Source organism: Talpa occidentalis, unplaced genomic scaffold (assembly GCF_014898055.3).
Source record: "Talpa occidentalis isolate TD23 unplaced genomic scaffold, MPIMG_talOcc4v2.1, whole genome shotgun sequence".
NCBI lineage: Eukaryota > Metazoa > Chordata > Mammalia > Eulipotyphla > Talpidae > Talpa > Talpa occidentalis.
The window spans coordinates 74,034,008-74,051,197 of record NW_026555331.1 but is presented as its reverse complement, the minus strand read 5'-3'; the positions used below and the strand labels follow the sequence as shown (position 1 = coordinate 74,051,197).

Genomic DNA, 17,190 nt, shown 5'->3' with positions numbered 1-17,190 from the left:
TGTGCACATATGCTGTGCCCTTGCATGTGCTCTGCACTATGAAAACTCAGACTTGTCCCATAGCTATCACATAACTCTCTGTTCTTAGAATGATTTCTCTAATAATGTTGTGTCAAAATCATGACAATGACAGCACATACCCACATGTTTTAAAGTGCACTGCACTATGCTAGACAGTCACACACACACACAGAGTCTGTAATGAAACCTAGTCCTGTTCTGTCATTCAAGACCCCTGATTACAGCATCAGATGAAATTGATTAGGTAGTTCAAACTCTCAAGCTGCACTGTTTTCATACTAATTTGACGTTATTTATACAGTTTCTTGGAAATTAACCTTTCTAAACAAATTCTAGAAAGAGGAAGAGGATATTTGCCACGATGGCACTATATCAATTCCACAGTAGAAATAACCTTAATGATTACAGGCTTTGTACTCTACCAGCATGTTTAAGGTTAATTTTTTTGAAAGGCTTCTCTCCAGTGCGTGTTAATAATGTAGGAAAGAGCTCACAAATGTCCTTTACTATAAAGAATACTGGAAGGGTTAAATTGACCTTTGCAAAGCAAAGATACCAGATTTCCAGTGTTCGTTGTTCACAGGAAAGGAGGATCATTGGTTTCATAAAGCTGTTTCCTTATAAGACTGATAAAACCTAAAGATGTGATTCTCTAATTAGTGGTTAAGATGTTTGGAAAGCAGAAAGATCATGACCTATTAGCTTTAAACTAACTTTCCTGTGTCAGTTTTACATGTTTATGGACACATAATTTCTTCAGTCTTCCAAAATGTTTTTATTAAAGAAATTACCTTGCAGAGAATTGGGCAGACAATTGGTGAAGAAAACAGATGTGAAAATAAAAACATGAAAAATGATTGAAAATACTTGAGCTATTTAACATGAATTCAGGGTAGAGTGAACAAAAGTGCCTATTCTTTCTCAGCGTTCTCATTAACAATTAATGACCTTCAGTGCTAATAAGTATAGTGGCAGGAAGACACAGGACAGTGTGTAGGATCTCTATGATCTGAGCAGACGGGTGAAGTACGAGTCCTGGAGCCCTCAGTGGCTTTTTCATGCTCTTATTGAGTTGGCCAGGTACATGGCAGAGGTATGGAGTGGACGGGGAGCGAGTTTTCACTCTTCCTGGGCTCTCTGGCATTCTCTCATGGCCTCTTCTGGTGGTCTGTTTTCACACCACCACCCTTAGAAGCCCCATCTCAGCCCAGGTGAACCCACCTACGTATGCCCACACCTTACTCCAGATGCCCACCATCAGACATGCATTCAGGACCACAGGGATCCATCATCAATCCTAACAGCGGGAGGGCGGAAAAGCCTGATACTTTACTTACCCTACAGTAAGTCTCCTTAAACATGGAGATGATCATATGATTCATTGCCATTTAGATTTATTATTAAAAATAATTTAAGAAAAAAGTTTAGCATAATTTATTAGGAAGTACAAAGACATCTGCATGATGCTTATGGTTCAAACTTGATTTAACATTTTACAATTATAAAGGAAAAGAAAAAAAATGGAGATGAAAACTAAGTGGAAACAGGAAAAGAAAAGAGACATAGGAGCCATCAAAATTCAACAAACATTAATGCTGATTCCTTTTATTCTGTGCTTTGACTTTACACAGAGAACTTTAAATAAATTCTTTTAAAGTTGAAAAATTTCTGATTAAATTTGACAGCCTACAAATAGCTATGATCAAATTCGAACTATAACAAAGTTACCTCAGGCCAGCATATGCAATCATCCCCCTCAGTGGCTAGAAAATTGGTCCATGAGGGTTATAGTGGTTGTGTAGGAAGGCCATATTTGGAGAAAGTTGGATCATTTTGATCACCTCCACTACTTTTTCACTTCATCAACATTCTCTCCACTGAGTTTGAACACGGGAATCTGCTGACCATCCTTGAGCTGTAAGACAACCTCCTTAAGGTGCCACCTGATGGAAACCAAAAGCATTGTCTTTTAATTAGTGGAACACTGAGAAAAAGACATGGTCAGAAAGGAAAAACAAAACAATTGTTTGTCTTAACACCTAATTATGAGCTCTCGGTATATAACCACTATCACCATGAAGGCAAGTTTAACAATGAATGACTGATGGGCAAAAGGAAGGGACATCTGGAAAAAGGAGGAACAGCTTATTCCCATTTCCAAATTCACTGGAATGCTCAAGTATTTGCTGGACTACTGCCAGCTCCTTCACTAACCCTAGGCTCAGTGGTCAATGAGCTCATTAGGGTGTCGGGGTTTGAGGTGGACGGTGGTGTAGGACTCAGACTGGAGAACTGGGCGGCCTGAGGGCAGCCTGTGTCTTGTGTCCTAGTGAATTAAAACACATCCTGACTAAATAGCAAACATTTCTGGAAGGCTTCCTGTGGGGAAAAAGAGTGAATGTAGCTACTGGCAACCAGACAAGAAAAGCCCATTGATGGGCTAATATAGAACAGGAACTGGACTTTAATTCATTTGTAAGGTAGGAGGCAGTAAACTTAAAAGTTGTAATATAGCATCAAATTATCATTGACCTTGACCACTTTTAACTGAGAAGTTTTTCAAATTAAGAACAATTCAGTAAAACAAAACAATTCAGTAGATCTGTATTGGATAAAATGTCTGATTTGAATTAAGAGTTAAAGACTGTCTTGCTGCCAAGACCATAAAACTTTAAAGCTTCAAGATTTGAGAAAATAATAATTATGACCACTATCACGTAACTACAAATAATGGGAATTAGGATTGTTTCTGTCTGAAGGTTCTCCTGTCCCTCCATTCCCACCCATTTACGTATAATACCTTTTAAAGGGAGCATCTCGGGATGATGTGACATAGAGATGGCCCTCTGACTTGGATCCAGAGACAGGAATCTTCAACTGAAGGTGTAAAATGAGAGATTAGGGCCTTCCTGGTGGCGCAGGGGGTTAAGCACTGCACTATGAAGCAATCCGCAGCCTGTGAGGCAAGAGTTTGATCCCCGGCTGGCCAGGGAGCAACCCACAGATGAAGCAGACCTCTCCTGTTCGCCCACTGCTCCCCTCAGCAGTATATTTCAGTCAGTCTGTTACCCACTCTGTCTCTGGTGAATTCTCTTACCCCCTGCATCTCAGGCCTGTACCCCAGCTCTTGTATGCATAAATAAATCAATCTAAAAAAAATAAATAAAATTTAAAAAATAAATAAAATGAGAGATTAATAACATGTATTATTGTCCTCTCAGGAGAGGACAAAATGTTTTCAAAAGCTAACCCTATAAAATTCAGTGATTACCACAGACTCTGGTTGTTTTCTAACTCAAACCCAGCTTGAAAAGTTACCTGATTTTCCATCTGGCTCTCTCCAAATATCCTACCCTTTTTTGTATGATTTGGTGAGGTCAACACAGCCCTCATATTTGGCAAGGAGACCTCATGTGCCAAACTCAATGCTCTGTGTATATGCAATGACTATTCAAAAATCCACTGCTAAAAAATAACAAACTACTGACATTTGTAACAAATGAATATCAAAAACATGCTGAGTCAGAGTCACTTCCTAGTATTAAGTGCATGGTTCCATGATATAGATTAGGCTAAGGTATACAGGAGAAAAGTATCAAAAATGTGATTGCTTCCAGTGGGGCTGAGGAATGTGAGATGGGACAAAAGGGTAAGAACATGGGGGATCTCTGGAAACAGTCTATTTTTAGAGATAGGTTACACAGGTGTATGCGTTTGATAAATTCATCAAATAGTACATGTTGATTTGTGCCTTTCATGGAATGTAAATGTTCCCTTGGGGGGAAGAAAAAAAGCAAATATCAAATGCTCTGATGTAAATGATTAGGAAACAGAGTAAATAGTTTAACTGCTTTCAGACCCTAAGAACATAAAGGAGAGGAAAAAAAAATAAACTTTATTGCTGAGACTCAGTTTTATAAGCACAGCAAATCCCACAGGCTTATTGAATAATCTTGAGTTGAGAGTCAAGACCGATTGGGCTGGGGAAATACAAATGGAGGGCAGCTATCCAGGGCAAGGTGTTCATTAACAGAAATATAAAATTCCAGTTATCTGAAGAAAAGCTTCTTCAGACTCATCACGGATGAACTGTTCTTAACAACTTTAGCAAAGTTCACATTTCTTTGTCCCTAACCCACTACTTAGCCTTGATTTCTAAAACCTATGAAACCAGCTTCTGTTGCTTAAACAGTAAGATAGATTTCAGTTTGTCTTTTACATCCTTTCCAAACAATTTGCAGTAAAGCTGATTTCTCAAAAACCTGTGTCATTATCTGTTCTATGCATATTAAGTAGCAAACACTATTGCTCAGATTAAAGGTGAATTGTATAGGAGGGACTGGTGGCGCAAGGGGTTAAGCATGTCTTTATAACAAGGACATCAGCCATCCCACCAGCTATAGTCAACAGATCACCAACTTGCAGTTAGGAGATGACAGAGGTCTCACCAACTGCTCCTATTGTGCTTACAGCATGAACCACCAGCCTGCTGCTCACCAAGATGGATGCTCAGAAAGGGTCCACCTACTGTACTTACCTACAAGTAAACACCCATTTAGTGGGAGAAAGAGACCCAGGCCCAATAGAAGCTCTACCAATAGCAGAGCAAAGCCAAAAGCAAAGGAGAGAAAAGGGGCCTCCCTGGTGGCGCAGCGGGTTGAGTGCAGCGCTGTGAAGCTGTCTCAGCCTCTGCAGCATGGGTTTGATTCCCAGCTGGCCAGGGAAATACCCGCATGGCGTGGCAGACCTCTCGGGTCTCATCCTCTGCTCTGCCTGTTGTACTTCCCGCTCTGTCTGTGGTGAATCCTCTTACCCTCCTGTGCCTCTGGCCTGTACCTCAGCTCTTGTATAAATAAATCTTTAAAAAAAGGGGGGGGGGGAGAAGGAAAAATACAAAAGGTCAAGCAAGTCACTATGAGAACAATACACCACAGAAAGAAAATCAGTCTCCAGGACTTGGAAGAATTTTTCTTCCAATCAGTCTCTCACACTGACTTGGAAGAATTTTTCTTGTCATGTGAAGAATTCAAAAGTGCTATAATTAAGAAAGTCAATTTGAACAAGACAAAACTCAGAAAAACATGTCAGAGATGTATGTGAAGAAAATGAAAGAAAATAATTCTATGGGGAACATACAAATGAACAGAAGATTGAGTTTGAAACTGTATTTTAAAAAAATAAACTGCAAGATGTAAAAAGATCATTGGAGGAGGTAAAATATGGGAAAAACCAGGGAAATAGAAATTGATATGGAAGAACAAATAAGTAATCTCACAATGCGGATACAAAAAAAAAAGAGAGAAAGGGACACAAAGGAAAAGAATTGGGAAAAGCTTTGTGAATTATCTAACACCATGGGGCAAAGAAATATGACTCATGGGTATCATAGAAGGAGAAGAGAGATAAAAGGAAGCTGAAAAGCTAAACTAGGGAATAATTAAAACACCTCCAACCCTTAAAAAAGAAAGGCAAATAGACATACAGAAAGTTAAAAGGATGCCAGACTCCCTTAATGGAAGGAAATCTATAGCAAAGCACATAGTAGGATAAGAAAGAGATAATACACAACACAGATTAGGCTAACATCAGACTTCTCTGTAGAAACACAATGGGCAAGAGGAGAATGGAATGAAACATTAAAAAAAATCCAAAACAGAAAATGCCAGCCAATAATATATTCTGCAAAGCTCTCCTTCCTTTATGAGAGGAAAATAAGGACCTTCTTAAACAAATAAAATCTTCAGGAATTTGCTATTACTAAACCCCACTTCAAGAAAAGTTACAAAGTGCCTTAGGATCTAGACCAAGAGAATAATGAACACAAAGACTGATTAAGGAATTAAATAGATCCACAAAACAATAAGCAAAATGGCAGTAACAGACTCTAAACCTCAATGTACTAAACTCACCAATAAGAAGACACAAAGTAGCATGTTGGATTAGAATCCAGGAAGCACATCTAATTTCCAAAGAGAAAAACAGATTGAAAGTAAAGTGTTTCAAAAAAATTTTACAAACAAATGGCACCCAAAAGAAAGCAGGGAAATGCATACTTTTACCAGATAAAATAGACTCAGATAAAAAAGGTGACAAGACACATGGATGGACACTATATAACCACCTAAAGGGACAATACACAAAGGCATAACATACATCAATACATCCTCACCAAAAGAGGGGACACCAAACTCCATTATACAATTACTATCAAATCTGAAAACAGGTAACAGAAAATACATATGTGGTAGGAGACTTCAACAGCCCATTCTCACCAATAGACAGATCAAGACAGAAAATAAACTAGTACACAATAGCCATAAACAAAGATGTAGACTACACGGAGCTACCTGACATTTATAAAACAGCCCCTGAAACTGAAAACATCATTAAAATGTTCTCCTCACTCAAAGCAACATAGAGATTCAGTGCAATTCCTATCAATGTTTCAACTGAATTTTTCAAAGAAATAGAGCAAATATTTCTGAAATTTATATGGAACCATAAAATTCCATGAATAGCCACAGCAATCTTGACAGAAAAAAAGGGGAGAGCGGAGTAATCCACTCCCAGACTTTATGCTATAACACTATCGTAATCAAAGCAACATGGTACTGGAATAAAAACAGAGACCAAGGGAATAGAATTGTGAACTCAGAAACAAACTCACATTTATTTGGAACATTAAACCTACAACAAAGGAGCCAAAAGTACAAAATGAGAAAAGACAACTCTTCAACAAACAGTGCTGGGAAAACTGGCCAGCCACACACATAGAAATGAAACTAGTCATACCACACACCAAAACTAACAATGGATTAAAAATTTGTATGTAAGTACAGAAACCATAAAATACATGGAAGAAAACATAGGCAAAACACTCCACACTACTGACTTCGACTTCAGGGATGTCTTTGGGTATTAGACTCCAAAAGCAAGGAAAACAAAAGCAAAAATAAACAAATGGGACTGTATCAAACTAAAAAAAAGCTTCCGTATAGTGACAGAAGCTATCATTAAAAGGAAAAGACTTTTTTCAAATGGGAGAACACAACATCTGCATAACATACATCTGAGAAGGGACTAATATCCAGAATCTACAAAGAATTCATGCAAGAAAAAGAAAACAACCCTATCAAAAAATGGGCAGAAAATCTAAATAGCTACTTCTCCAAAGAGGACATACAAATGGCTAACAGGCACATGAAAAATGGCTCATCATCATGGAAATACAATTAAAAACTCCAGTAAGATGTCACCTCTTGTGAGAATGGCCTAAACAAAATAGAATACTACTTGGCTATAAAAAACAAAAAGGATTATGCTAAGTGAAATAAGTCAAAAAGAGAAAGAAATACTAGATGATTTCATTCATTTGTAATATAGAGAAGCCAAAAAATAGGAAGCGGACAAAACTAAACCAAAACAAACCCTACAATGAATGCAGAATTGAAGCCATTGGAGGGGAAGGGAGAGTTTAAAGGAGGAAGGTGCCCAATGGTGTATGGTAAATGACTAAGGGTACTTTGGTATTGGGTGTGTTGAGTTACATCAGGCGAGGTGTAAGCCTTTTTCCTTAAATCACATATAGTGTTGTATACCACTGGTCCCTACATAAAAATAAATAAACCATAAAATAATGCCAGGTGAAAAATTTTAATTGGCTATTTATGCATGGATTGCTTTGGTAGGGGGAAAAAAAACACCTTTAATACAATTCCTAATCTCATTTTCAAAATCTTTGGGTCTTCTGTCACTCACACAATCAAGTGCACACAATTCACCTGATGGTGTAGCCACCCTGTAGTTACCCCTCCCTACCTAAGTACACCCTCTCTGTTGTCTGGGTCACTGCTGAGGTCAGACTAGCAAGGAACACAGTCACATGCCTAATGAGCATGCTGCTCCTTAGTCTGGAATTCATTCTTTACAGCCACTCTTCTGGGCATCTACTACCACATCTGCATCATTGTCTTACTATGGAGATTTAAACTATTATATAAACTCCCTTCAAAGCCCTCTGTATTCTGTATTCCCCACACAGTTTGGAATTATTCCTCTAGCTTGGCATATACTCAAAACATATTTGTTAAATGGAAGAATGAATATATTTCTATATTCAGGTGAGTTTTATCAGCTGAAGTATTGAAAAGATAAGAGTTTAAAAAATTAACTGGAATTCAATGGAAGCAATGTAAATAAAAAGCATTAAAACTAAGGTTAAAGAGTTGTTAAGATTTAAATGAGCTGATGAGTTGTGTAGATATACTGGAAGTTCATTGCTGAAATGGTGACAAACTACCACTGGTCATTCTCTACAATCGTCAGTTCAATATGGTGATCCGAGGACAAACAGTGCATTCTTAGCCACATCAATTTCACAGAAAGGAATAAAAATACATGAAAATAAATGACTCCATAATGCTGTTCTAAAAAGTGCTAAGAATACTCAGAAGCACTTTTACCCAGGATTTAGAATTTCCACATCCCAAATCCTTATTCTAACTACCTCCACAACTCTTTCTGGATTATGGCAGCCCCTTTCTCTGCTTAGTAAGCCCCAAGCCTGCAGTTTGCAGGTACAGGATTTTACCTGGGCATCAGCAATGTCCACAAAGTTGTACTTGTCAGTGAGTTGGAGATAGTGTACATTGAGCGGAGTGCCCAGGGCTTCCAGTGCTGACGGGTGGCTATGCAGCTGCTCTAATGCCAACTGGTAATAGGAAGCCCTAGAAAAAGTTTCTAAGGGGGAAAGACAGTTGTTACAAATTTTTCTTTATTGAACTTGGTCAGGTAGACTCTCTGCAGAAAGTTAAATGATACAATTCATGTATAGCATGGGAACAGAAACAAATGTGAAATTGATAGATGGAGGAATAATTAGGGACCATCTACTTGAAATTTTTAATTTTATAGATTCCCAAATAAAAATATAGAAAGTATCTGTGGGGATATCACAGATGACATTTGGCAAAGTACTTGATTTATCTGTATCCCAATTTTTTTTTATTTCTTATTTCTTTACTGCATCCATTTCTTTATTTGTTCATTAACAGGATCTAATCAAATCTTTTCTAATGTTCCTTTTGATTCTAAAGCCCTATGATTTCATGACTTCAAAACTAGTGTGAGAAGCTATGACCCTTGACTCCTACACACTGCTCCTTCCACTAAAATGAAGGTATTGATAAATCATCATAAAAGACACTACAACATCATCAAAAACAAAAACTTCAGGTCAAGAAATAGGACATGAAAATGCTCACTTGTCAAGTTTAGAGAATTGAGTCAACATTTCATGTAAATAACATTTATTAACTGTTCTCAATCTCAGCTACCTTGGGTAGGTAAGACCACTGGGAGCCCCAGGAAGTACATCTATGAAGGTATAGAGTGTGACACATAGAGGAATACAAATATAGGCTTCCCAAATTGGGCTTTGGTTAGGCTTAGGCAACAAGAAAGGACTTCCCTCCTGAAGGCCTGATCACAGTAATGGAAGGAAAAAGTCACTTGAGCCTGCAGAAGTCAGGATAGCACTGGTGCTGCTACCCAGGAACTGGGCTACAAGGTATGTTACAGGCTTGAACAAAGTACCAGTTATGACAGGAAAAAGAGGAGCAGATGCTGAGTCCAAAAGGCTAATCTTTATTGAGTGATTTCTGTGGCTAAACAATGTATTCACTATTTCACATCTTATAATACTCAGTCTCTCATATGTGTGAGACTGATTTAATCCTTAAAACAATCTAGGCATAGGCATTAATATCAGTCCTCATCACACAAATAAGGTAACTGAGATTAAGGAAGATCAAGGACTCACCCACCAGGTCACACAGTTCCTCAAGAACTGGAGTTGAGATTCAACCCAGGTGGCTACAGAGCCCAGGTCTCACCCTCCCAAAGCTAGATGTCTCTATTGTTGATGCCAGGCCTTAAAAGGGGTGAAAACTGTCAGACCCTTGACCCAGAAAATATACCCAGTCCTGCCCATACTTTGAGCAGAAAAGGAAATAAAGCTGAGGTACTTCAGTCTCAATTATTTCTGGGAATGCTCCTCTTGGGCCACCTCTAGATTCAGGGATCTTCAGGCCAACTCTGGAGGATGTGGGGAAGAATAGCTAGTGAGGACACTGTGCTCTGTTTGCCTCTGTGCTGAGAATTCCAATGTCCCCAGGAAATGAAAATACAGCAGTGTCAGGGTAAGGAGCCAAGCTGGGCTGGCATAAAGGGGCTTCAAAGAAAGTCAATCTAGTCAATTAGATCAACAGATAAATAAACAAACTGCTGCTGCAATCAATGTCTTGGTAGCTTATAACAGAGTATAAGCTAGCTTTACAAATTCAAATTTGTGTTCTGTAGGGATGTAAACAGCAGCTGACTGAATTATGCATCTTGTACTCTTTTCATTTTCTGCTCTTGCCAGAGAATCTTGCTTAACGTCACCTCCTTCATTAAATTAACAGCAGAAAATGGCAAGACGAACAAGCCGAGGACACTTGAGAAATGACCAGTTTTCTGCACCTATGAACCATGATAGCCCCTTTTCTCTGTTCTTCATATAATCATAGAAAGCTTGACAAATCTCCAGTGTACGTATACTGGACTAAAAGTCCACCTTCTTTTTTCCCAAGGCTTCTCATGTAAATGAATCCTGTTCCTTGTGGCTCTTGGAAAAACGGATTACATAACGAGGAGGAAGTTATAGTCAACAAAAATGTGTACTGTCTTCTAAAAATAGCTGTCTCTTCCTTTATTTAATCTGACAAAATCATCTAACGTATTTCCTTTGATGAAGGAATGTGAGAACAAGGACAGAGAGGCCATGCCTCCAAAGGTTCATTGGCATTACTTACTTTGTATGAGGTAATACACAAGGGTACAGCCCCCAGCAGTCATTACACCAGTCAAAAAGAAGAGTTTTCTCAGAGACACTGGCATCCTGCTTCCTAGAGACTTAAAAACAAAAGATGAAATTTACTGTTAGACTCAGGTTTGTGCCAAGGGCCTTTGCCTGGGACTGAGCCCCAAAAGGTAAGAAAAGCTAAGGAGAAGGTCAGTAAGGAGGTCACTTTTCATCCTTTGCTCTTTCAGAATGTCAGGGTTGGTTTAGAACCAAAGTAAAATTGATCTCCCTCGGGTGGCCCATATCCAGGACCCAGGCCATAGGGGTGATGCCTGAACACAAAGCAAGCATTCAGCCCTCCTCTCCTGATGAAAAGAAACCAGCCTGTGTGCCAAGTCCAGCAAGGTCAGAAAACACAACCATTTTGTCTCAGGTCAGCTGGTAAACAGGAAGCTTAGCCTTTTGTGGCAATTGCTGGTCTTGCAAGGCTACAAATGGATTGGAGCAGTCACTAGTTGCTTTATTTCATATTTAAAAAATGTCTCACCTCCTGGATAAGGAAAATCTGGTCATGACTTTCAGGCTGAAGGATTGGCTAGAGAGGAACCAGCTCAGCAAACCCAGCAAACCATACTCACCCTTCCTGCACCACCTGTCCCAGGAAGGCCCAGGTCGGGCAAAGGCCTTGACGGAGCCAATTATCCTCCTTTCTGGTGACCTTTTAACCAACTACTCACAACACTCAGTCTGGACCTTTCTGGAAAGCTGCCAGGTACTGAGCCATGAAACAGAGTAGGACACTGGCTTAGATCAGGGGTCACAATTCAAATGCCCAAAGGCCAGACCAGTCTCATAAATAACAGCACAGGCTGCAAAGTGAGGAATACACAGTCCAGCCAAGAGGTAGCTTCAACATAGCTCCAGCTAAATAGTGTTATATAGGCCAACTCTGGGTGGATCTCCTAATTTAAGAGGTCTTTATGTAAATTGTCCTAATTTTAAATGTTAACAACCAAATTAAAAAAGAAAAAAAATCTAACAAAACACAAAATTTGCATCAGATACTTTTCTATGAGCTTCCAGTTTACTTTTTGTTATCAAGAGATCTTCTCCCTCGGTGATTTTCAGGTAAATTTGCTCATCTCTCCAAAAAGAAATGATTTGGGGCAAAGAAGGAAATTTCTGGCTTAGATAAAGGAAAAGATGACCCTAGAGTTTATGTTCTAGTTTGAAAATTTAACCTTAGACTGTATGTGCTTCTTCAGAAAACATAGCCTTTGATGTGAATGAAAATGATCTAAGGCACTGCAGTTCGGAAGAACTAGATATAATGCTAGTTCCTCCACAGGCTGAACCCATGAGTCAAGGTAAACACATTCTCACCATCTGTACCTCTGCCAGCTATGATATGGCAAGTAATAACAACTGTCTATCATTCTGAAACCTGAAAGTAAATGAATACATTAACATGTCTGTGGGTGAAAGTTCCTCCTGTGGATATTCTTTCTGGAAACTGATAATTGGTTAGGGCTAATGTGAACCAATTCTAAACTGAGATAACATCAAATTAGGAAGGGTGAAGTCTGATGATTGCTTATATATTGTTTTGTTCAAATAGAAAAATTAGGCTGAAATCCCAATTGTACTGTCACTACTGCTTTAAGAATGTTTATCAAAGGTCACTGTAAAGTCAGTTACAGGAATGTGAACTGGGAAAAACCATTTTGTTTCATAATGAAAGTGGGTGAGAGCATCTCCAAAGAATGCATTAATCAGATCTTGCTTAACATGCAGGTGAGCTCAACAGGGTGGGGCAGAGAGCATGACTGATGTGGTGTTTCCCACAGGTTGTAGAGAATGGCTATCTGATCCCTCAAGTGAAGTTACAAACACAAGTGAACACTAAACAGAAGACACCTGGGAATCTATTGGGTTCTAATGGGTAATGTGACCTGGGAACATTCATTACCTTTTGCCACTTCATAGTCCAGTTTTGTTGAAAAATCAAAAGAAAGTGGTCCTGCAATTAAAGATTTTACATTAAAATTATTTTTTCAGTCAGTCTGGTTTCTTGTTTCATAAATTCAAGATGTATAGTTTAATTACCACCACCCGAATAAAAGGCAAAGAAGTTAGCATTTTAAAAATTAAGCATAACCCCCATTAGTACAACTTTGTCATCCAGATTTAGTTTTCTAGTCTTATAGTAACTGAATGCTTCTACAGGAAACACTGTGAGTAATCTTTTATTCTTAACCAAGGCTAATCATGAGGTAAGCATTTTGGAGGGAGAAAAAGAGAGATTTTGATAAGAAGGAAAAGGAAGAAACTCAGGTAAGAAGACATATCCCAGAAACTTGAAAATGCAACAGTTGAAAGTCATTAGCACAGGAGATAAAGAGCAGGATCAACAAAGCAAAAAAAAGCTGAATTCAGAAAGAGTAAATCAGGGAATTGCAAATTAAAACAAGATACCGTTATAAAACCATTAGAACCATTAAAACCCAAAACACTGACAATACCAAATGCTGGATGTGGAGCAACCATTGCTGGGGGAAAATTAAAATGAGATATCCACTACTAACCAACCAGCTGACCAACTGACCGGCCCATCTACCTCCCTACCTACTCACCTGGATGAATGGATGAACAAACAGACAAATAAATGTGACATGCTAGAATATGAAAGGGAAAAAGATCAACTTAGCTGTGGGGCTAAGGAAGGCCTCTATCAAGTTGATATTTGACTTGACACCGAAGGAGCAATTTGAAAACGAGAGAGAGGGCAAGTAAAGCAGGCACAGACACTGAGGCAGGCATCAGCTAGGTACATTCAGGAAGCAGAAAACTAGTGTCGTAAATGAAGGTGGGCAGGTGGCAGGGTACTAGTAATGCAGACCTTTTTGGGTGCGGTAGAGTTTGGATTTCATTCTAAATATAAGGAGAAGGTATCAGATGCTTCGATCAGAAAATGGCAGAGTGGCCTACTTTTTTTTTTTTTTTTTTTAGATTTCATTAGAAAGGGCAAGAATGGAAGCAGGAAGTCTGGTTAAAAGGCTCCTGTACTGGTCCATTCCAAAGATGACAGCAGCCTGGAATAGCTGGTAGCAGTGAAAACAAAAAAAGTGAATAGAATGAGACATGAAGCAGAGTGAACAGGATTTACTGAATTGGCCATCAGAGGAAGGGTGAAGAACAAAATGGGTAGCAGAGTGATTGCACATAATTTATCATGATTATCCTTAAATCTCCTTACAAATATTTTGAACATTCAAAGCTAGCATTCATTTAGAATTTGGAAAAAGGGTTTTGGTGGAAAGCTTTAAGTAATACACTATGATCCTGTAAGGTCAGGACTGGACACGGTGCAGGTTCTCTGATCCCATGCAGACCGGGTAAAGGAGGAGTCAGAGTCCTCAGTAGTTTTGCAGGTTTTTTATTTGGGGTTCACCAGGCATATGGCAGGCAGGGGTGCTGGCTGGGGGGCTGGGAGGCTGGCAGGCCTCCCAGCCCCCAGCAAGTCTTCACTCTATTTGGGCTCTCTGGCGTTCTCTGCTTCTGCTTCGGCTTCTCCTTCAGGTTCTGCTGCTGCTGGCTGGGGCTGCTGGCGTCCCCCCGTGACGCCGCCCTTAAAAGCACAGTCTTAGCTCAGCTGAATCCCATCTACCTATGCCCACACCCTATTCCAGATGCCCACCATCAGGCATGCATTCAGGACAAGGATCCATCATCTATCCTGATGGCGGAAGGGCAGAAAAGCCTGATATTTTCTTTACCCTACAGTCCACCCCCTCAGGGTTTTCTGCCATACAGTCTATACATATATACACAATTTTCTAAGCAAACAAACAATGCAGCCATGGCCCACAAAAGCAAATACATCAAATAACAAAATACAACATAACAAAATACAACAGAACACAAATAAGTCCAGGCAGGGCACCAACCAAGTGCAAAAGACAATTATTGGTACCAGCAGATGAGCCACCAAATCTGCTGCCGAAGGCACTGCTCATACGAGGGAGGGGAAATCACACACGGTATCTGCTATAACACACCAGGAGCCGTCAGGCTTCCTGGCCTTCTCTGGCTGTAGTCTCGGCACAAGGCACACACAGCATCCACCCCCAGGATGCACTAGCTCTGGGATTGGCAATTTTATTCTGTTGGGGGTAATCGCCAACCCTCAGGGTTTCTGTCTGCAGTCGCTCCAACACTCGGCCTTCATGGCCACCCATGCGACTCACAGACCCCTGCTCTCAAGCCAACCCACTGCACAAGCACATGGGTTGGGGATCCAAACTTTGCATTTGGCTTGGGCTCCACCCCAAGCCACATTCCCCACCCGTCCCCCAAGGACGGGCTCCTCAGCTCCTCACCCTCACTCAAGAATGAGCAGGGCATCACCCATAGGTGATTTTACGAGACTCACAGGGCTTCAGCATACCCAGGCTGCTTAACAGCCGCTTTAGGGCTTCTCAACTTAGCATCAGTACCAGCTTTTGCCACCTTAGTTGGCTTTTCTCCTCCACCTGGCCACTGGGCATACACAGGCTGCTTTTGGCCATCTAGGCCCACTGGCCACCCCCAGATTCTCAAAAAATAAACATAACCTGCTAAGGTCCTCCGCCTTCTGGCGGGATTGTCAGTCCAAAATCATCAGTTAATCAGTCTATCAGTCCATTGGCCTCTCCCTGCTTCAGCAATGGCCTGCTGCCTCAGGGGTCATTGGCTGGTCCTTTCCGGTGTCGTTGGCTGGTCCTATCCGGTGTCGTTGGCTGGTCATTTCCGGTGTCGTTGGCTGGTCCTTTCGGGCGTCTCCTTCACGCCAGGTCTCATCCTGTAGCTCGTGGACGTATCCATCTTCTATACCGCCATGGTGCCTCCAGCGTCGTCACAGGCAAAGTCTGTTCTCCTTAGTCCCTCCAGGTCTTCGGAGGGCTCCAATACCCGTCTGCATGGATCTTGCCGACATACGCCAATTGTAAGGGCCGGAAGGGGCGCAGTGCAGGTTTTCTGATCCCATGCAGATCGGGTAAAGGAGCAGTCAGAGTCCTCAGTAGTTTTGCAGGTTTTTTATTTGGGGTTCACCAGGCATATGGCAGGCAGGGGTGCTGGCTGGGGGGCTGGGAGGCTGGCAGGCCTCCCAGCCCCCAGCAAGTCTTCACTCTATTTGGGCTCTCTGGCGTTCTCTGCTTCTGCTTCGGCTTCTCCTTCAGGTTCTGCTGCTGCTGGCTGGGGCTGCTGGCGTCCCCCCGTGACGCCGCCCTTAAAAGCACAGTCTTAGCTCAGCTGAATCCCATCTACCTATGCCCACACCCTATTCCAGATGCCCACCATCAGGCATGCATTCAGGACAAGGATCCATCATCTATCCTGATGGCGGAAGGGCAGAAAAGCCTGATATTTTCTTTACCCTACAGATCCTAAATCTGATTACTCATGATGTTTCATCTGTTTGAACAAAATATATTTTATTCTTTTGTAGATCTGAAAACAAAACAAGAAGATATTCTGTATTTCCTGGTGTCAAAAACTTCATATAATGGGCTCTGATTCATAACCATTTCTAAGAGAATATGAGTAAGGAAAACTATCAAAAATTTGCTTCAGTGTTTCTATTAAAAAGCCTTCATTTTAGAAAAAATCAGAAAAATAATTTGGTATCTGTGATTAAAATTGGAATACCTCAGAATATGACTGTATTTGAAGATGAGGTCTTTAAAGAGATAATTAAGGTTAAGTCCTAATCCATGTATGACTGGTATCCTTCCAAGAGGAAATTTGGACAAACAGGTCAAAAGAGGAAAGACCATGTGAAGGAAAAGAGGCAAGATAAGACATGTTACACATACATACATACATCGAACAGCAGGCCCAAAGTGAAAATGTCCTTCAGTGATGGAATAGACAACAACCATTGTATATTCAATCAATGACACATAATAGAGCAATGAAAATGAATAAATAAGGATAAACCCTAGCAAGTTTTGGGTAAGAGAAGTCTGGATTCCAAATATTGCACATTTTTTTCTCTTCTTCAAAGGTTTATTCTTTGTTTTTATTGTGGTAAAAACAACCTAATGTATGACATCACCAATGTAAGAGAAAAAGAGATCCCAGACATCCAACAAAGAACAAAAACAGGTATCCCTAACAAAAATAGTTCTGGAAGAGCTCAGTATAGTTGGCAGCAGCTTCTCTATGATCCCAGCAGACAGGGTGAAGGGGGAGTCCTGGAGCCCTCAGTGGCTTTTTGAGGCTTTTATTGAATTTACTAGGTACATGGCAGGCAGGGATGTCGGTGCCGGGGAGGCTGGGAGGCT

General features: G+C 40.5%; 1 protein-coding gene across 3 annotated transcripts in view; it reads right to left on the bottom strand.

The window, feature by feature from the left end:
- Window positions 1–767: 767 nt before the first annotated feature.
- The window catches only part of LOC119241613 (cytochrome c oxidase assembly factor 1 homolog), a 111,386-nt gene continuing 94,963 nt past the window's right edge, over window positions 768–17,190 (bottom strand). For all 3 annotated transcript variants that reach the window (XM_054692282.1, XM_054692283.1, XM_037507028.2), the window contains 5 exons: window positions 12,834–12,884; window positions 10,875–10,974; window positions 8,612–8,760; window positions 2,822–2,898; window positions 768–1,964 (listed from right to left, as the gene is read on the bottom strand). In XM_054692282.1, the coding sequence (XP_054548257.1) occupies window positions 1,868–1,964; window positions 2,822–2,898; window positions 8,612–8,760; window positions 10,875–10,974; window positions 12,834–12,848 (438 nt within the window). In that variant the 5' untranslated portion in view covers window positions 12,849–12,884 and the 3' untranslated portion in view covers window positions 768–1,867. The remainder of the gene's footprint in view (window positions 1,965–2,821; window positions 2,899–8,611; window positions 8,761–10,874; window positions 10,975–12,833; window positions 12,885–17,190) is intronic.